Below are 22,240 nucleotides of genomic sequence, written 5' to 3'. Positions count from 1 at the left end.
GTTGTTTGAGGGATCTGAACCATTATTTTTACAATTTTTATACAATTTATGAAGTAGAAATCCTATTCAGAAGTAGTGTTGGAAGTTTGGCAGATTTTTAAATGAATTCAACCTCTAAGAAACACAAAAAGAACACGTATGTGCATTATAGCTCGCTGCCACGAATGGTGAATCACAAATGGTAAATCTATAATTTTTTTATTTATATTTAAAACATTTTCAGACCTTTTTTTCTAAAACAATTGAATGGATGCTATCTTTTGAACTCTTGGCATGAAAACAAACTGAGGTTTCTACCATTCTTTCATGATTTTTCATGTTCATCACTATTTCAAAATAAAGGTCTGAACACGCCTTAGGAGTATGAAAATATTCTTGTTGCAAATTGATAAATTGCGGCTCCTCTGTAATGTATTTTAAAAATCAGTCACCACAAATGAAAACTAGAGATTTTAAGCTTTCAAATGATATATAGTTTGTCAAGATTGGTTTAGGTTTAGTATAGGATATTACTGTTTAAAATATATAATGGCCGCGGGCCCGCCGGCGGGCCGGCGCCAATAGTAACTTTGCAACTACACGTCAACTTATTCTACTAACTCTAACCCTAACACCTAACAGTCTACTGATACTCTAATGAGAGTTAGTTGACATGTAGTTGCAAAGTTACTTATAGTAAGTAGAGTGTCTAAAGTGGACCATCTAAATAAAGTGTTACCAAAGAAATGCATACAAGGTTGCATTAAAGTGATCCAAAGTGATAATAACGACTTTTACATTTTTACAAAAAAAAATATATATATTTCAAACTTTCTATTCATCAAAGAATCCTCAGAAAAAAGAATCACTTTCCACAAAAATATGAAGCAGCACAACTGTTTTCAACATTGATACTAATCAGAAATGTGCAAATCATCATATCAGAATGATTTCAGAAGGATCATGTGACTGAAGACTGGAGTAGCGATGCTGAAAATTCAGCTTTGAATCCAAGAAATAAATTAAAATTTTAAAATATGTATAACAGAAAACAGTTATTTTAATTGTAAAAATATTTCACTATTTTACTGTACTTTTTATGAAATAAAATGCAGACTTGGTGAGCATAAGAGACTTAAAAAAAAAGTCATATCGACTGCAAACTTCTGAACAGTTTTTACTATCATTTTATACAGGCTGCGCATTGTAGAGCAAACAGAGATATTTTATACACTGCGCAAATATTACACTTTTGGTAAAAAGCTGTGTTTGTTATCGTCAAAAGATCATTAAATGATTAAATTAAATGTTAACTTACCAAATTACTTGAACAACATAAATCCGTTTAGTACTTTCCTTCAATGTTTTATTTTTATATTTACTAAAAGAATAAGACAAATATACATTATACATCAAAGCATTTAAGAACCAAGAATATAACAGAATAACAGATAAGGACCCCCCCCCCCCCCCCAACCCCATGTAACAGTCAGACCAGTTAAATAATAATAATATAATAAAATAAAAACACAATAATAATATACAAACATGTACATTCAGAATAATTCTTTAGCAGAAGTGTTCTCCACAAAGGTCAGAAAAAATCTCTTATTTGACCCTTTTACACATCACATCTTTAATCCAATGTCCTGTTGGAGGCGAAGAGTCTTTCCGTTTGTACAAAATTAGCTTTCTGGCAAGAAGTGAACAGAAAGCAGAAACATCAGACCGGGATCTGCTCAGATTATAATCTTGACTAACAACTCCAAATATTGCTGTCGACGTGGCTGGAGCATTTACCCAACATTTTAGAAAAGGTCTCAAAAATTGAGCCCCAGTTTTCTAGCAATTTCGGACATGATCAAAACATATGATATAAAGTAGCAGGAGCTTGTTTACATCGGTCACATGTAGGGTCTGCACTTTTTAAACTTACTTAGCCAATCTGTGCTTAGACCAATGAAGACGATGAACAATTTTAAACTGAGCAATCGTGTCAAATCCGTTCAGTACCTTAAAATACAACGACAACCACCAGAATAATACAATTACTCAATTAAAATGTCACAATGTTCTGTCCCAAGAAAGTACTGGTTAATATAAGGTGTAGGTTTAGTTTTTTTTTACCCAGTTAATGCAATTACTAAGTACGTAGTATGTGGGGAACAGGACTGTAAAATAAAGTCCAGCCAAGTTGTTTTCTACAAGTAACTCTTGGACAGGCGAGCTGACCTTTGACCTCTGGCTGTGTGCCGAGCAGATTTCTTTATTCCTGGAAACTGTGGAGCTGACACACATACAGCAACAGACAAGTGAACTGACCTGAATGATCATGATACGTATCTTATGTCATTCGAATTTACCTTTTGTCTTCTCTGTTTCTGAGAGGTTTCAGTTGCTAATTTTAGGTTACACTTTATTGTGATAGACATTCTACTAACTATAAGTAACTTTTGCGTATAAGGTCGACATGAAACAGAAGTAGTGATAGTCTTTTCTTCCCTATTGTGCCGTATATATCCAAGTGAAACTGCTTCTCAAACAAGAACAAATGTAGGGCGGGACTTGATTTTTGTCCGCGGGGAAGTGATTGGATGGTTGTGGTTTGCTATTGGTCGATCTCATGTGAGTGACAGGTTGCCCCGCCCTCATCATCAGAGAAGAGACGTCACTGCAGAAGGGAGGGGAAGTTATTTTAATTAAAAATTACAAGGGCAGATGAATTAAAAAATATATATTATGTGCACATATAAATAATTTATAATAAATACTGCAATATTCCACTTAAAACTTCCATTTTGTTTTCATGGTGGCTTTATATAGTTGATAAAGCGATTCCCCGCATTGCTGTGCTAGTTTCATGTCTCTCATATCATCCTTTCTTCACATATAATTAGACAACACATTCTTTTCTTTCTTTCTTTTTTCTTTCTACCAAAGTCCGAGCCGATCACCCTTCCCTCAGTCGTTCTGCTTTGTGCATGGCCTATTCCCCCTGACCTCAATACGTGTCCATCTGTCTCTGTGGCTGCTGTGCTGGATCTCTGCTCAGACTTTAATCAGGCTGGTTATCTTGTTAAGACCTATGACAGCTTGTGGCTCAACATGGCCTTCTAATGTCACCGTCTGAGGAGTTTCCAGCACGTGCACATGCAAATGAACAAAGAGAACGACCAACACTTTGCACACAATCGACCACTACCTCCCCTCTGTCATCTGATTGATATTTATAGCCGACTTGTTTAGCAAGTTAAAAGCCTTTTAGTGTAAAAACGTCCTCCTTCAGCTCATGGTTCACGTGTCTATTTGCTGTGAAATCTGATTTTTATCTGTAAATGTAAGAATAACTCAAAGCAAAAACTTCAAAAGCAAAACTTACTGGACTGAATCAACTTTATTTGATTACAACATACAACATTTAAAAAAGAAAAGAAAATCATGTTAAAATGTGAGTGTCAAATATGATCCATCAGGAACGTTTATTTGTTCATCTCTCAATCATTGTATTGCATTTTATGTTTTATAACTACAGAGATTTGATCATAACACTATGCATTTAAATATCATCTTACTAAGACTTTGTGTGTGTACTGTGTATAATTATTTTGTATATACAAATACACACACGTTCATGTATATATTTATGAAAAATGTGTTATTTATATATAAAATATTTATAATTTAAATATAATATAAATTATATATAAATCTATATACAGTATATACATGCAAATATTTCTTAAATATATACAAGCATGTGTGTGTATTTAAATATATAAAATAATTATACACAGTACACACATTTATTATGTAAACATAAACTTTTATTTTGGATGCGATTAATTTAACAGCCCTAATTGGAAGATATAGTCACTGACAACTGATATTTATACGATTGTATGTAGGTAGTCTGCTATACTGCTCTAAAGATCTCAGTACATTACTTTCATTTTTCTTTTTGATCTGTCTCAAATTGCATATTTTTTTCTTTGAATAAAATAGTTTTTCCTCCTCGAGTATGTGCTCTATATTCTCACTATATCAAATGAGCCATATAAACCTGATGTATCAAATCAAGATGTTTTTTTTAACTCATGTCAATTTTGCAATTAAACTCTTCACTGAAATTGTCATGATAATAATGTAATTTGTTATGAAAAAAAAGAAAAAGATTTTCACTAGTGCTTTTCAATCCTGCTGTATATATATATATATCATGTAAAAAACTTCCAAGACAACAACACGTGTCAAATCTAAAGGTCTTGGTAGCACATCCCAAACACTTCTTCACTGAAACTGTCATGAATTGCTAACTGCAGGCCAGGGTCTTGAGGCCTTTAGGTTGTCCATGAGCACAGGACAAAACTGATTTGAATTGCTGTTGAGCAACAGGAGTGACAGAAGAAAGGAGACTGTTAAGTGGAGGTGGAAGTAAAGAGGAGGAGGAGGAGAGAAACGGAGGGGAGGCGGTGTTAAAGAGACTGGATTAAGTCCTGCTCAAGCTGTTTGGTGACTGAGTTTGACTAGTACAGGACATATAGTGACAGGACGGGCGGACAGAGACCTGCAGGAGTCCACGCATCCAGACAAATGAGCTGACAGCAACTGTACCGTTACTGTAAGTCTCCGTTACTAGATCGTTTCTGGATATCATAAATCTAGATAGCTCAGGTAATGAGGAGATTACCGAGTTTTACTGAGAGCTTAATGTGTGTTACTGGAGTGTGAGTGACATTGATGGACGTCCTCCAGTTCTCCGTGTGTCTGTTTATATTATACTTACATTTCATGAGCAGTGTCTGTAGGAGTGCTATACGGCTGCCATTATATATGGCATTATTTATCACATGCAGTTCTTTGAGAACTTTAATCTGCCTTTTTCTTCTTTGCAGATTTGATTGTTTAGCGGCTTATTTTCAGAGAGTTTATGATTCATTCATTTGATAAACTGATTTTTTGTTTGTGTTAAAACTCTTCAGCTGTTTTCTATATGAATTATGCTCTTGTGCAGCTGTTTAGTTGAGGTTATGATTGAGGAGTTAATGATTACAAACATTTGGGTTACTGACACATATGTACATTTTTGCCCATATAAGCATTTGCCAAGATAGTCATAACTGTATTCCTGGCTTTTGTTGGTAATGTTAATACGGGATCTCCTTCAAACAGCTTCCCGGATCTTTGTCTTTTTGTTAAGTTACCACACTCTAAAAAATGCTGGGTTGTTTTAACCCAATATTGGGTCAAATATGGACAAACCCAGCCATTGGGTAAAACATTTTTATTGCATTTTTGATCCAACGTTTGAGTTTTTGTCCATATTTGACCCAAAATTGGGTTAAAATAACCCAGCATTTTTTAGAGTGCACAGTTTTGTTGGTGGACATTGAGATGAACACTGTGTTTAAGGACTGGAATTAATGGAATAAGAAGTGCGCTTAATTTTACTGAATGTGCACTTGTAGTGTAGGCCTACTTTAAATCTTAAAAGTAGCCTATGTTTAAAAAAAAAAAAAAAAAAAAAAACTGCAGATAAAATAATATGAATGAAATAAAAGGCCACTTAAGTGCACCACTCCGTACTTAAAACTGTAACAAAGACACATTAAAATAAGGTGTATTTTCATCTTATTGTAATTAACATGTAATAAAGAGCAAACAATGTAATGTTTCCGGATTCTTAATATTGTTTTAAAGTATATTATTTCTGTAATAAGTGCTCTTTTTAAGACAGGGATGATTTTATTTGTGCTATAATAAATGTATCGTAGAATTGTATATGCTTTAAAATATCTGAGCAATACTTCAGTGATATTTGAATGAAAGATGACATATTTCACAGTAAATATGGCATTTTATAATGTTGGGTTACTAAATGACTAAACCGGCCACTGTTTTGCTCAGCCAGTTGTTCGGATGAAGATCCAGATGGTTCTTTACTAGACTAGAGGTTGTTTAATACTATTTCATGGATTCAGCAGACGGCGCATTACATTTGAATGGTGTCTCTCTGACTTAAAGTTCTGCCTTCATTCGAACCTGACAATCAGGCTAATCAAGTGGATTTAGACTGGAAGATAAACCGAGATGAAGTGAGGATTGGGAGAGACTGGGGGAAACGGCTTCACGCTGTTCTCAACTGCTGCCATCTGTCTTGCTTTCTAAGCTTATGACACGCATGATCTTATCGCACACAAACGTTCACGGCACGCAAGCACACGACCTGTGTGAGAGGGGTCTCAATCTCAATGTCATTTAATTAGTAAGATATCCTTGCTGTATATGAGTGGGGAAACTGTTATTATTGATATTGTTTAGTTTTGAGGCACAAAGGCACTTTGGTTTCTTTATGGTTTCATCAAGGTTGTGTTTCTGATAGCAGAATCCAACACAAACCCATAACATGAAGCAATACTGAGCCGACAGACTACACCCTCAGGAAAAACCACGGCTGCTCTAGTCAAACCACAGGCAAAATCCACAAAAGCTTTAAGCGAGTTGTCTGGTAACTGGAAAGATGTGCATCGGTTAGCAGGGAAAATGTTATGATGGTCTCTGCTGATTGGACAAAATGCCCTGTAGACAGTGGGATGGACAGTCCAGGATCAGTCAGTCCAGTACAGAATATATGTCATTCAGGGTTCAAAATTCAGAACCCTTTTAAATTTGGTTCCCTTTTAATTTTTTAAGAAGGAATTGATTTGATTTGAATTGCCCACACTCAACATGATGTTGAATTGGATTAGGAATTGCAATGACAGTAAGAGGAATTTACTTGAGTGCAATTCAAAGACTTTAAAAAGACTAATTATAATATAAATGAAATACAACCGTTTAAAACATTGATTATTAATAAAATGTAATGTTTCTAGAATTTCCCATATGTTTTGTTTACATATATTACTAACAGCTTGCTCTAGCGGAAAAACCCTCTTTTGGCGTTAAAAAAACTACTGTCAGGATTTACTAAAGACACGCTGTGTAAAATGAGCGCTGAAAAGGCTGGAAAGGGTTATGTTTATTGCTGAACTTATTGCACATACACTTGTAGGAGTTTCCATTTCAGACGCAAACTGAAACAGTTTGAAGGAGAGTATTTTTGAAACATGCAAGGTGATTTACTAAGGTTTGCGCCAGTCAATTTACTGGTATTTGCGACATTATTTACCACCCAAGAAAAGCATGTCTTAAACCAGATGCTAATTTGTGCTGCTCTTGGTAGATTCCGTTGGTCATTATGGAAATTATCCAGCTGGATAAAAAAAAAAAAAGGTTTGATTTTAAATTGCAAATTTTAAATTTCTCAGTTTGATTTTAAATTGCATATACTGTATGCACTGAACATTGCGATAAATTCATTAGTTAAGCTCAAGCTCCCTTCAAGCCGTGTTCTTCTTTAAGTTCTGGACACTATGATACTCAGTCCAGCCTCCTCCCTGCCAGCTATCAGCCCAAGCACTTAATTAATCCAATTAATGGTTCAGCAGAAGAGACAGTATACAGAGACTCTCTCAAACAGACACGATCACATGCTAATCCTCTGTAGACCCTTGATGACGACTCTTTTCTTGAGTTATCTTCATTAGGAGGGATTCTGACGTACACACATCCACTTGTGCGGGCGGAAATGTTTGTCCTGTATTAATTCCAAACAACTTAAACTGATCATCCCAAACGAAACGTTCTTCGGTGGTTATTTGCAGCACTCAAATAGAGCAACCTTGAAATCTTGTTTGGTGATTATAAAAGCTCTTGATTTTACATTACAGGTTCTTCTAATCAGTCTATACGTTTCTGGGGTTCTTTGAAGCTTCAGTATGGGGATTTTTAGAAGAACTAGAGAATAAAACGTTCTTTGAGGATCTTATAATGGATTTCTTGTGGCATCAGGCTGTCAAACCACATCAGTTATAGCTGTTGCCTTTATTTTTATGAAGAAAACAGTAGTCGGGCTGGACGGTATGATGCATATACTGAGCCATGGTAGAAAAATGTTGCTGTGGCATTTATAACGTTGATCCTTGTGGTTAACAAAACAGTAAATTGTGTAAATTTCAATTGCAGTTATGTCATAGGTCATAAGGGTCATAACCCTTAATTGTATTAAATTGTATTAAATGTGTTGACTAACATACTGTACTAAAGCGCATGTAAAGTACTGTAGTGTATTTGATAATGTACTAAATGCAGCTTAATCATTGCAAATCTGTAATTACAAATATATTTAAACACTTACAAGTGAAATACAAGACATACAAGTTTCAATAAAAATGACATTAAAGTGTTTTTTTAGTTTCCCATAAATTATTGTCAGTAGATTCGACAGAACACTTTAATGATGTGATAATACATTTTCATTGAATTGCAGTTAACATGAAATGAGTGTCCAAAAACACATTAAGTTTACACTTAACAGGGCTCCAAACAAAAAAATCAAGTAAGGAGCCATTGGCTCCTATAGGGGGAAAAAACAGGCGCCAAATAATTTTTTTAAGAGCCACATAATAATGCATTTACTTTTAGTCACCCTGTTGTGTGCATGTCTCTCCTCTTCTTACAGTTTCAGCATTTTCATCTTGTGAATGTTCTGGGAACTGAAGCTTATTTGGGAACTGAATGTCACTTCCGACTTATGAACTATATACAGTCCAAATTTTTTTTTTATATAATAAATAATAAATTCCCGCAGCTCGCATGCACGAGAAACTGCACGTGCTAACGGTGCAGTCTGTGGAGCATTCTTCGCGATTAGCCTATGTGATTGCGTGCATTTTTATGCTTGTTACTGTCCCTGTGTTTTCTCACAGTCTCTTTTTTGAAATGGTTAGTTCCTGTAATGAACTCCGTTTTCCCTGCTATTTCTTTGCCCGCTCTTGAACAAAAGTCACAAAAAAAATGTTGTGTCTCGTGATCATACCTCAGTAGGGCTGCACGATTTTGGCCAAAATTATTTGTTGATTTGTCACATAGGCTAATTATAACTGCTTTTTACATTCATATTGTGCTACATCTCCTGCTAATGTGTATCAAAATAAAATGGGTCCTCTTATTCACCAAAATTCAGTGCTTCTCCAGAATAAATAAAAATAAATAATTTATTAATATTTTAAATTGTATTTATATTTTATATACATTGTATTTATAATAATTATTAGGATAGACTAGAGATATTATCTTCTGTTATTATTATTATTACCTATTATTACATGGCTTGGTTAAATTCTAATGTAGAATGCAGTATGTTATTTCTTGATAAGACACAGTTGCCATGAAAAACAGAGCGTTGTCATGGACACGGAAGCAATACAATCGTTTTTAAATCAATATTTTGTGTCAAATTATTGATTTATTTGGAAGGTAGCCATGTAAGCGGGATCCCGATGTCAGTTAATAAAATTCTGTAGTTGTTATTTGAAAGGTCTCTTGTTATTTGAAGTCTCTCGCGCGCAGACACCCTTATCGGTCTCTCTCGCGCACTATTGCTCGCGCACAGCCACACTCTGTCTCATCTCGTCCAGTTCGCTTCGCTTTTGTCCAGTCCGGCAAAACATTTTAGTTTCTACATCTAGAAACTAAGCTGTGCGGTGCAGGGAACAACTCTGATTATTGGCTCGTCATGGAGTCAGCGCTAGATTGGCATTGCAAAAAAAAAAAAAAAAAACTTTCATATGGAGCGTTCTATGAACAGAATGACGCATTTAAAATATCGCATATTTTTTGTTAGCAGAGGTGTGTCATGCGTGCTGGTGATTGACAGAGATGAGGATTGCTTGAAGAAGTCCAATATTTTTCGCTTTGACATTTTTTTTTTCTGACGCGAAAGGTGACATTCGTTTTACCCGCTCATATTTTGGCGCTTTCACTCAGTTCACACAAAGCGTCTCATTTCATGACGTTAACAAAACAAATGAAGCGATAGGCTACTGGTTATAAAACATGCATGTATGATGCAGATTTTACAATCAAAGGGAGTAAATTTGTATTGTCGCCAATGGCGACCTTGGCAGAAATTTCACTCGCAAATAAATATATTTGGTCGCAAATGCGACCATTTTAGTCGCAGTTTGGAGCCCTGCTTAAGTATATACTTTTAAAGTATATTATTTCAGTAATAAGTAGCCCTTTTAATAGTATGCTAAAGTGTACTTCTTTTTCACAAAGGAATGGCTGTAAAATGTCCGGGACTATATATATATATACCACACTCCTTCATACTGTACAGAATGAATTACATCAACAGTTGAGAAATGGGTTATTCTTCAAGTACATACTATTAATGTATTGAACTGCAGACAAAGTCCTACATTTTTATTTTTTAAAGGATGGCTGATTAGTTCCGTTGAACTGAGAGAGTTTGGATTTCAAGGTTTAAAGACAAAAAATTAGTCTTCCAAAAACTTAGACTCATCAGGAATGACAAGAGTTTTCTTTATTTTCTTTTTCCAGGCTTTAGATGAGCTGCTCTGAAGAGCCAAGAGAAGGATCATCGGACGGATTACTGGTAAATTCACATGGTCTCTGAACGGCTGATGACCTTGGAGAGGAGGAGGAGGCTTGAAAAGACACAGTAAGCAGCAAGAGACAGTTTTACAGGATTTAGAAGACGAGGGTAGATACAAGTGGAATCCTGTTCAGGATAAAGACTTTATTTTCATTGTACTGCTGTGCAAAACAACAACATTGTGTTGCTATCCCACATTCTCAAACATTTCATTCAACAAATATGCATCCAACAAGCTCCACAGTAGGACTCAGGATGGGTGAACGTATTTCCCTGTTCTTCTTCTTCTATGCCATCTGTCTTTCCGTATGCGCTGGGACTGGAATGCCAGGTTCGGACTACAACCCTCATCCTCGTTTCATTTGTACCCCCATTTCCGCTGACGCCGATCCTGGGTGTTTCCCCACGACAGGCGGCCCAGGTGGCCCCAGTCCCGGACACCACAGCGGACCTAGCGGGACCAGCAACAGCTGGTGGGGAATGCCCGAGGAGGCAAAAGCGACAATCCTGCACCTGCGGGAGAGTTTGGTGCAGCAGAAAGAAACTATCCTGGACCAGAGGGAGACTATCCGAGAGCTCACCGCCAAACTGAACCTGTGTGAGGGCTTCAACCGCGGCAAGGGCAGCCATGACGACCACCCACACCACAAACCTACACACCTGGCTCACCACGCCCACCACGCCTACCCGACAGCACACGACACTGCACACCTTGGGTGGGCGCCGCCCGATGGTCACCACGGCAGTCATGGAATGGAGCTGGGTCACTATGGGGACGGGGTCGGGGGACATCATCCCGGGAAAGCCTCATTGAGCGAGAAGCATGTCACAGGGGAGATTCCTTCACCCTCGTCTACGCCGGAGCAGATGAGCAGGATGCTTCAGTCCCTAAAGGAGCGGCTAGAGAACCTGCAGGTAGAGTCAAGTCACATTTATTTATACAGCACTTTATCAATACAGATTGTTTCAAAGCAGCCTCAGTAATAAACAGCAAAATAGCTCAATTTGGTTTAATGTTTTATCTTAGTGTAGATGTTGGAAAGGGTATCAGTTATAAAACATTAAATTCAGCTATAAAGCAGCTCTACAGCTGACAATAATTCAGCTCAATTTAGCTTTTATCGTGTAAGAGCTGTCAAATTGATAATATTTTTATAATATATTTATACTGCAGTGCTGTTGAATGCTTGATTATGTTGGTTCATTTTGAGCAATGGAGCAACCTTGAAACCTTTGGAGATTATAAAAGCTATTGACGTTACATTACAGGTTCTTCAGATCAGTCTATGGGTTTCTTTGAAGCTTCAGTATGGTGATTTTTTTTAGAAGAACTAGAGAATAAAATTTGATGATCTTATAAATTGTTTTCTGAGGCATCAGGCAAAATTCATAATTTCGTTTGGAAAACTGATCCCCGACTGAGCCTGGTTTCTACCAAGGTTTTCTTCTCCATTTCTTATTTGATTCTTATTTGTACACAGTTATTGAATGGACCTGAACAAACACTGAACTGATCTCAGCTGAACCATGACACTATGTTCTTTTTAGAGAAAATACTGTCATTACTCATCTGCTTGGGCGTGGGGTTTTCCCACGATGATTTCCTCAGATGATGTCCTAAACTTATGTCTAAATAAGTATCCAAATGTATAACTTTTAAACATAAAATCAATAATTTTTACACTTCAGACTATTAGGTTTATGTTTGCATTTTCTGGTTTTCTTTGTTCTCTATGTTCCCGCATTCCACTTGTTGTCATGGTTACTCATTAGTTGATTGATTAGTCCCCACCTGTTTCTTGTTTTCCACCTCAGTTACCCTCTGTATTTATAGCACTCAGTTTTAGTTGTTCTTTGTCCATTCTCGTTGGTAATATTGTTTGCTTCATCCCCTGCGTTTTCCTGTATTTCCTGCGCGTTTTGATTTTTGATTTATTGTTATTAAAATATACTGCTGTACCTAACGTCTGCGTCAACTTATCCTTGCTGCAACCCTTGCTGACAGAAGAACGGACCAAAAATATGGATCTAGCAGTAGTCCCTTCCCCCATTATCCCCGAAGACCTCCTCTCCCTTGCTCAAGATGGCCATCCCCTAGAAGACTACGTGGAGGAGTTCAGCTCAGCCACCTGGTGGTGGCAAGACAAGTTTCTGGAGTGGGCTAGATGACCATCTTTTTAAACTGTTGCCAGCGGGAGATACCAGCTTAGCTACAGCCTACTCAGCCCACTTCCATCATCCTGTTACCACCTATCCTTGTTCCAGTGAGCCCACCTGTCTCGGAATTCCTCCCTAGTCCTTCCCCACTCCTCCACACACCTGACACAAATCCAGAGCAACTGCCAATGCTTGCCAAGGACCTAAAGCCTGAGCCTACCACAGACCTAGAGAGCAAGCCAAGTCTGGCCAGGTGTGTGAGCCGGCCCCAATGTTCACCCAGGAGCCTTAGTTTCTCTCCCGGAGCCCGAACCTGCACTCTCGACCTTCAGGGACAGCAAACTAGAGCCCAGTGCAGACCTAGAGCCTGAGCCTGGAACCATCTGACCAGGTTGTGTGAGCTAGTATCCATGGTCATCTCTGGTTGAGATGGTTTTCGTGGAGAGTTCCATTAGTCATCCTCCCAGCCCTAAAGTCTGCCCCTTCTCATGTGAAGTCCTGGATTCCCAGCCTACTTTCAAGCCCAGTCTCTGCTGCTGGTCCCATCCAGCTCCAAATCTCCTTCGTCAACCAGCATCAAGTTTCCTTTGTCGCCGCTGGTCCCTCCCAATCTCAAGTCTCCTTTGTTGCCACTGGTCCTGCCCAACCTCAAGTTTTCCTTGTCGCTGCTGGTCCCTCCCAGCCTCAAGTCTCCTTCGTCGCAGCTGGTCCCTCCCAGCCTCAAGTCTCCTTCGTCGCAGCTGGTCCCTCCCAGCCTCAAGTCTCCTTCGTCGCAGCTGGTCCCTCCCAGCCTCAAGTCTCTTTTGTCGCCACTGGTTCCCCCCAGCCTCTCCCTCTCCCTCTTCCTCTGACAACTCCATCCAGTTCCTGCCCCACCTCCACTGGCTCCCTTCAGCCCCTTTGCTGCTCCTTCGGTGGAACCACCCAGCTACTTGGATTTGCTTTTGGCTCCTTGGCCTTCAGCTTTGCCTCAGTGTAAAAATCCCCTAGCTAGAATACCCCCGAGCCCTGGACTCCATCTTGGCTCCATGCTGCCTTGGCTCCACCTTGGCTTCACGCTCCCTCAGCTCCACCGTGGTTCAGCATCTCCAAGGCTCTGCCGGGCTTCCCAGCCCCTCCAGCTCTGCCTTGGTCAGTCATCACCCTGGTTGTGCCACAGACTTCCAGGCCTCTGGCTACACCTCCTTCCTGATGTCCCCCTTCAGCTCCACTGGGCTCTTTTCCTTCCCTCCGGCTCCACTGTTGTCCTCACTCCAATTGAGTCTGCCCCGGTCTGCCGAGCCCCTGTCTCCACCATGGTTCTGCAAGCCTGTGTTCTGCCTAGTCCATCGGTGACACCCTGGGTCTTCCCTCCCGGCTCCACCTCAGTTGGCCAAGCTCTTGGCTCCTCTCTCCATCGTTTCGGCCATGGGCCTTTGTCTTGGCACTGCTCTTGGTCACTCCCTGGCTCCTCCCTCTTTTCCTCCCTGGCTCTACTAATCCTTGCTTTAACCCTTGTTGACACAGACATCTACTGGCCATTATTATCATTACACGATTTTGATCTAAATAGGATCCAAATAACCTACATCTTAAAAGAAGTTTATAACTTTATTGTTACTACTTTATATTAGTGTATTGCTACAGAAAATGCAACACCTTCAATAGTCTCGCGTTGCCCAAACTTCAGACTGACGGCAGAAGGTCTGAACTCAATCGCAGCCTTCATTGGCCAAGGACCGCCCAAGAGGATGTTTGACTGACATGTAACGCAACCAATCACAGTTCGTTTTGTTCCTTGTCATGTTTACGGGCGTGAAAATGTAATAAATTATTCATTCAAGAACGTTGTGCAAGTTGCACTCTTAAATTAAACAGCAAAACACTCTTACTGTTACACTCTTACACTCCAGTCAAAAATGACAGAAAACAACCAATGTGTGACCATTTTTGACCTGCCTGTCAAAGTGAAATGAAACTGATGGGACACTGTTTGTCTCGCTTTTAAACATTGCTGTGGGAGCGTGTTTCATTAGGGTAATGAAAGTCATCCTGTTAATTAAAATATTATATTTGGTGAGGTGTTTTGAGCAGTTACCAACATCAGAAGCATATAGTACAGCAACTGTGCAGACCTTTGCTTAGACTGCTGTGATTGTGTTTACAGACAAGAAACACTTCCACCAGCTACGCGAGTTCACTGAAAGATCTCCTGCAGAGGAAGATCAACGCTCTAGAACAACAGATGCATCACCATTCTTCATCACTAATCGGTGCCAGTCACAGTGACCACGAGGGTGATGATGATGACGGTCACCATGTCGACGATCACGACCACAGCCATCATGAGGACAGCCATGACGACAGAGACCATGACAGCCACGACGATCACGATGATCCTCACGATGAGAGCCACCACAGTGATCACCATGATGATGATCATCATGACACCGATCACCATAATGACAACAGCCATGACAACGGTCACCATGACAATGAGGTTTCTGAACATGGCTTCGAGAGGCCGTCTTATAACCTGCAAGGTCACAGAGAAGCACAGGTTGGAGTGCACAGCAAACTCGACACAGTTCTGAGTCAACTGCAGCACAGGCTTACTGACACTGGTAAGAGCGCGGTAAAAGAACGCTAGTTGCTTCTGTCTTTGAGCATTTAGATGACCCTGCTGGAGAATACAGCTAAATACAACTTAAGCTTGGCCAGTTTTGGTCCTTAGCTGTTCTAGATTGTTCATCAGCTGGATGATGGAGCTGTAAAAACACCTTGATCAAGATGATTAGGATTGGTAGACCACCGCTAATCAGGGTGCGAAAAAAATCAGAGGGGGAATATTTGAATGTCATTATTGAAATTTTTATGTCGATATTTAGACAATGTAGAAGTAGTGTAATTCATTTAAAATGAACGTTACAAATACCAAAAAATATTTGCTCAAAATTAACTGAATTGCATTTTTTACAATTCAATTATTGACTATAAATGTATTATACAGTTTACAGGCCCCGAGGTAATAAGATAAAATGTCAAACATTTTGAACACATTTAAATATTTAAATATATCAGAAATTTGTTTCATTTTCATTCCATCTTAATCCATTGGCCGTCTGCATAAACTAGTTAGACGAGCCTTAAAAGTTGTCACCTAATTTTTTCTTCAAGACTGGTTGTAACTTTTTAAAACGAGCTTCATAAAAATTATCTTAAGATAATTTGAATCTGAAAAGTAAGACTTGACTAACTACTACTTTTTCAAACCGATGATACAAATGGGATTACAAGAGAATCCTCTAAGATTAGATCCTACTGGATAAATTGAATTTCCTAATTTTTAAGTTGTAGTGTCGCGCATTTTTTACTAGGCTGCTTGCAACGTTGAAAATAAAAGCTGTAAAACAAGATTGGCGACTGCATTGCACTGACTATGGCTGAGTCCGAAAGCTTAGGCGAATGAAGGTATCTCACGAAACTGATTTTGGATAGACTCAGGCAGCATAACTGTTTAATGATCCAAAATCTGTTTAAAAACTGTTTAATCCAAAATAGAGAAAGCTTTGGTGATAACTAAGTGAATATTGAATTACTACAACAGTAGTTTCTCACTAGAAATTACATCAAAAGTGCAAAAACACACATTTACACACTAACTGACCACCAACCGCAACTTTCCAACACCTTCTTTATTTATTAGCACATCTGTCACAGAATGAAAAGCACAGGATTGTGGGATATTAAATGGCAGTGAAGGATACATCTATGCTGCATTAAAAAATCGATCAGATGAAAGTATCTCAGGAGATAGCAAGTGAAGCTAACATTGGATTCGGACGTGTCTTGATGCCTTGGATACAGGCCGCATTTTTCAGTTTTCGGTTGCAGCCAATGTCGAGGACAACAATAGCTAGTAAAACTGTTGACCTGCAATGTATAAACATTAGACTTAAAATTATAACAGTATCAATTCAATTACAAGCAGTTTTAGCAGTTTAGCATCTACTGTCGGGAATTGAAAATGCATCCCGTCTGACCAGAAGAAAAATCAAATCAATCACACTCAATGCAAAACTTGACACTGATTATCAATTCCACAGGTTCTAGAAAGAACAGCAAATCCACTGAAGCTTTCCAGGTGGGCTTCCCCATGCGGACCAACTACATGTACGGTCGTGTGAAGCGCACTCTGCTGCACGAGATCTTCTCCTTCACGCTGTGTTTGTGGATGAAGGCTGGAATCGGGCCTGGACTCGGAACGCCCTTCTCCTACTCTGTTCCCGGCCAGGCCAACGAGCTGGTGCTCATCGAGTGGGGCAACAACCCGATGGAGCTGCTCGTCGATGACAAAGTGAGTGAAAGAGAGCGAGACAAGAATGAGATGAAGGAGATCTGAAGGAATGTGCACATAACTCGGTCAGTCCCTTATGCTCACCAATGCTGCATTTATTTGATCAGAAATACAGTAAAAACAGTAATATTGTGAAATATTACTATGAAAAAAGCTGTTTTCTATTTGAATATATTGTAAAATGTAATTTATTTATCTGATCAAAGCTGAGTTTTCAGCATCATTACTCCAGTCTTCAGTGTCACATGATCCTTCAGAAATCATTCTAATATGATGATTTGCTGCTAAAGAAACATTTCTGATTATTATCAATGTTGAAAAGTTTTTTTTTGTTTTTTGTGTGGAAACGGTGACATTTGTTTTTCATGAAAAGAAATTTCAAAAGAACAGCATTTCCCAGACAGCAACATTGTCGGCCAGATCCGGGCCACATCTGGTACATGTGGATTCAACGCGAATCAGATATGGGCCGGATCTGGGCTGATACTATGTTGCTGACTGGGTTTTTAGAAATAGAAATCTTTTGTAACATTATAAATATCACCTTTGATCAATTTAATGCATCATTGCTAAATGTCTTTCAAGAAAAACTCGTACTCATCCCAAACTTCTGGACAAAGTATAACATTAATTTTATTTTATAGAATCCACAGGCCACAATCATAATTTTTGAGAATGACAACCACATAAATATTGTAAGCAAAATAGGAGTCACTTCTGACATAATAACCATAGAAACTATCTGATCATAGCAATCTCCCTGCTTTAAACAAGAAACATGCATACTGAGAGTTCAATATGTTTGTTGAAGCTGTTTATTTCAAATGAAGTATTTGTGACCAAAAAAAGTATCATTATCTGGCAACACTTTGTTCACCCAAAAATTTAAATTCTGTCATCATTTTCTCACCCTCAGGTTTTTCCAAACCTGTATGAATTTCTTTGTTCTGCTGAAAAGAAGATATATTGAAGAATATGGGTATCCAAACAGTAGATGGACACCACTGACTTACATAGTATTTTTTGTAATCCAAACTATGGAAGTCAATGGGGTCCATCAACTGTTTGGTTACCCATATTCTTCAGTATATCTTCTTTTGTGTTCAGCAGAAGAAATAAACTCATACAGGTTTGGAACAACTTGAGGGCGAGTAAATGATTTTCCTTTTTGGGTGAACTATGGATTTAACAACTAGTTTTGTCAGTACTGGAGTTAATTGAGTTGTCAAATGTGGTTGTAACTCTGTGTAGGAGTGACAGCCGTGTTGAATATGACTAGTGTGATGACCAAACAAATTGAAAGAAAATATTTTGGGGTTTTAAAATTCCTGTGATTTCCATTAACTGTCCAGTTAGACGGCTCAGTTAAATATTATTCTATAATATCTAGGTATTAAATAAGAATCAGAAAATCCTGTAGGAATTTCAGTTTATCCAGTAGGATCTTATTTGAATCTTAGAGGATATTCTTGTAATCCCATTTTTATCATTGGGGTTAATTATGAAATAAATTCCAAAAGGGAGGGACCCCATTTCACATTTCTTAAGGATTTTTAAAATAGACAAATGAAGGACATATGGTGAAATCAGTAGTGGCCTTTGCTATGTTTCACTCGCAACAGAAGGGGCCTCGGCTTGCCCCGCCATCATGGAGATTAACGGGGGGGCTAGGGGCAAAAAGGCCACCTACATGAAATAAAATGACCCCAATATTCAAGATATGAGGAAAAAATATACTTGTTTTTAATATTTATGACAGGATATAGAGTGCTGGTTTCCCGATTTCAAACAACTGTTCAATAAACAAGAAGTTAATGTTAGGTTATTTTCATTTTAGACTTAACATTGTCTTTGAAACGGGCTCTTGAGTTGCAAAGGGTGAAATAGAGGAACACAACTGAAAATAAAGTGTTTATCGAGAGAATTGTGTGTTTAATAGAGGACATTATCTTGCCTCGGGTTCACAGGCTGTTGCTTTACCCCTCTCGCTGAGTGATGGTAAATGGCACCATGTGTGTGTGACGTGGTCAACACGAGACGGCCTGTGGGAAGCCTATCAGGATGGAGTGAAGAGGGGGTCAGGAGAAAACCTCTCCCCCTGGCATCCCATCAAACCTGGCGGGGTCTTCATACTGGGGCAGGAACAGGTAACGCGATACAAGCACAACATACAATCAGCTAAACTCATATTTCTTCTTTGACTTGAGCCATTAGACAAACACCAAGAACACATTAGCAACTGCATAGCAACACCCTGGCAACCAGCCACCACACTATAGCATTGTGGCAAAATAATTGATACTTAATTAAACTCCTGTGAGAAAAAAAGTGCACTTGTATTGAAAGAGCACTTGAAGTGTGCTTAAAATCTTAGTATATGTTTACAAACTTGATCTTGCAGATAATATAATATGAATTAAATAAAAGTGCACTTAAAGAGAGTACACTTTTAGGACTATGCTTCTTGGCACACTAAAAAGTGCACGTTGTAATAATGTCAAATGAATAGTTTGGTTACACTTAATTTTACAGTGTCGTTGTTACAGTGTAATTATTTAATAATTACCTACATTTACACTTTATTTTACAGTGTCTTTGTTACATATGTTACATGTACTTACCATAGTAATAACAGTAAAGTATGCATAATTACATGCAACTAACCCTAATCCTAAAGTAAGTACATGTCGTTAATTATTATTACTCAGTAATTAAATGTATAATTACTCCGTGACAATGACACCTTAAAATAAAGTGTATCCGTTGCTATAATGTATGCTTATTTTTCTGTTATTACTATAGTAAGTACATGTATTATAGTAAGTACATATATATACAGACAGTTTCATTAAAATATATTTTAGTTTACCGTAAATGCTTGTTGGTACATTCAGCAGTACAATTTAACCATATATTAGAAGTAATTATGAAATTACATATAAAGATGTCAAAAATGCACTCTAAAGTTAAGCTAATTGCATTTAATATAAATGTACATAGGCTAATACATTTTCTTTAAGTTGCTATTAAAATGCAGTTAAGTGTCCAAAAACATTACACTGAGTTCACACTTAAGTATATTCTGTAAAGTGTATTATTACTCATTTTAAAAGTATGCTAAAGTGAACTTTTAAACAATGAAAGTCATATATGAGACTTCATGCTAATGAATAAGCCAGTGAAGTTGTATTCATGAAGTTGACTTTACAAATAAAGAGCTAAGAAGTCGAAGTAAGATGAAGCATCAGTTTAGTGTTGATAATCTAACATCACCAAATCTCCCATCCGTGTTTTCCCAGGACACGCTGGGTGGTCGGTTTGATGCGACGCAGGCGTTTGTTGGAGAGATCTCGGACGTGCAGATGTGGTCTCATGTTCTCACGCCACATGACGTCTACAGCCTGGCGTCCTGTGGTGGTCACATGACCGGTGACATCATCGCCTGGTCAGAGTCAGTAGTGGAGCTGCATGGTGGGGTCACCAAATACCCCTTTGACCCCTGTCATTAAAGAGTATCACCGGGCAAAAGGACAATCCATTTACAAATGTTTTAAAATACGCTTGTTTTGAAGCATTCTGGTGATTTGTCAAATTCATCCATTACCACTTCAAAAACATTGCCTTCTGTTTACATAAGAAAGTTGCATGATCCCATGACCTCCAGGAGTTTTTGTATTTATAATGTTTTCTTACTGAACTTTTTCCATTTGTATTCTATAAATGGCACTTCCGTGTCATTCAATGTTTGATGCAAGTATATGACATATTGTCATAGCTTGGATAGAAATCCATAGAGGACACTAAAAATGTAGATGTTTGTGCAAAAAATAGAAAACGCGGCTCAACCTGAGCAGTGAGTTGAAGTTGAAAGATTTGTTTTCTTGTAAGAAGAATCTAAAGATACAGCGATACCAAAGAGGAGAGTTACACAGCGCTGCAGAGACAGCATTTGATCAGGCCTCGTGCACTGTTGTTGTGTTTGTAAATGTTGTTCTGGTTTTACTGTACTTGTCCAGATGTTACTGTACTTTACCGTACTGTACTTGTCCAGATGTTACTGTACTTTACCGTACTGTACTTGTCCAGACGTTTGGTGTTTTGAGCTTCACATTAAGTGTTGTAGTTTGTTTTAGTTTATTTATTAATCTACTGTAAATGTGTTATTGATTCAAAATAATATAATTTTCCACTGTAATGTTTGTGCATCTGAATTTATTATGCATTTACTGTTTGTTTAGGCCTTACTTGTTTTCATTTGTTTAGAGATTTGGAAGCTGAAATGCAATAAAAGGGACTGATTTTTGGGGGATTTTTCTTTAATAGCAAATCCATGGCTTCTAAATTTTGCATAATATTTTAAATGAAGTTGATTTTCATTGCATTTCCAAACTGAATTCTTTAGGCTATTCCTCAGTCCTGCAGTATCGATCAGCACAAGCCTCTCAGTGACATAGCAGCCCTGTCTTTTGTTGGTCTTCATTGCTATTATTAGAAACTAAGCTAATTAAGCACATTAAGTGTCCGATAAGGCAATAGAATATAGATTCACAACCATCTACCATCACTTACAGCATCTATACCAAAAATTGAGGACCAGATTGGACCCATAGAACTGCCTTAATTCTTAATGGCACAGATTCAACAATGTGCTGGAATCATTCCTCAGAGACTTTGGTCCATATTTTCATGATATCTTCACACACTTGCTGCAGATTTGTCGGCTGCTCATCCATGATGTGACTCTCCAGTTCCAGCACATCCTAAATCTGCTATACTGGATTGAGATCTGGAGACTGGAGGCCGTTTGAGTTTAGTGAACTCATCGTCATGTTCAAGAAACCAGTTTGAGATGATTTGAGCTTTGTGACCTGCATTATCCTGCTGGAAGAAGCCATCAGAAGATGGTTCACTGTGGTCATAAAGGGATGGACATAGTCAGAAACAATACTCAGGTGTGCTGTGGCATTTAAACGATGCTTAATTGGTAGTAAATTAGTACTAAGGGCCAAAAGTGTGCCAAGAAAATATCCTCTACCATTTACACCACCAGCAGCCTGAACCGTTGATACAAGACAGGATAGCCTTGCAGGCCTAGCAACCACCCAGAATACCCTAGCAACCACCCAGAACACCTTAGCAACCCACTAGAAACACCCTAGCAACCATGGTGAATTTTGCCACTGCAAGCACCACTCACATTTTCTTCAACTTTTGTTCCTGCTCTGACAGCCGTAAGACCAGCCGAACGCTGCGAGTGTGTGTTAGAA

The 22,240-nt window shown here is 38.4% G+C and overlaps 1 protein-coding gene across 2 annotated transcripts in view; it reads left to right on the top strand.

Annotated features, from left to right (window-relative positions):
* The window catches only part of LOC307005110 (neuronal pentraxin-2), a 23,943-nt gene extending 2,584 nt beyond the window's left edge, over nucleotides 1–21,359 (top strand). Inside the window, exons 1-6 of one of the 2 annotated variants that reach the window (XM_079624926.1) lie at nucleotides 4,347–4,597; nucleotides 10,426–11,395; nucleotides 14,784–15,240; nucleotides 16,723–16,973; nucleotides 18,941–19,120; nucleotides 20,273–21,359. In XM_079624926.1, coding sequence (XP_079481052.1) covers nucleotides 10,703–11,395; nucleotides 14,784–15,240; nucleotides 16,723–16,973; nucleotides 18,941–19,120; nucleotides 20,273–20,482 — 1,791 coding nt within the window. In that variant the 5' untranslated portion in view covers nucleotides 4,347–4,597; nucleotides 10,426–10,702 and the 3' untranslated portion in view covers nucleotides 20,483–21,359. Of the gene's footprint in view, nucleotides 1–4,346; nucleotides 4,598–10,425; nucleotides 11,396–14,783; nucleotides 15,241–16,722; nucleotides 16,974–18,940; nucleotides 19,121–20,272 lie in introns of those variants that run through there. The other variant, XM_079624927.1, reaches the window with a different exon arrangement.
* Nucleotides 21,360–22,240: the final 881 nt, after the last annotated feature.

The sequence above is a fragment of the Phoxinus phoxinus genome (assembly GCF_949152265.1).
Source record: "Phoxinus phoxinus genome assembly, chromosome: 10".
Lineage (NCBI taxonomy): Eukaryota > Metazoa > Chordata > Actinopteri > Cypriniformes > Leuciscidae > Phoxinus > Phoxinus phoxinus.
Note: the sequence above shows the minus strand (reverse complement) of the source record. Positions and strands in the feature narration are given on the sequence as shown.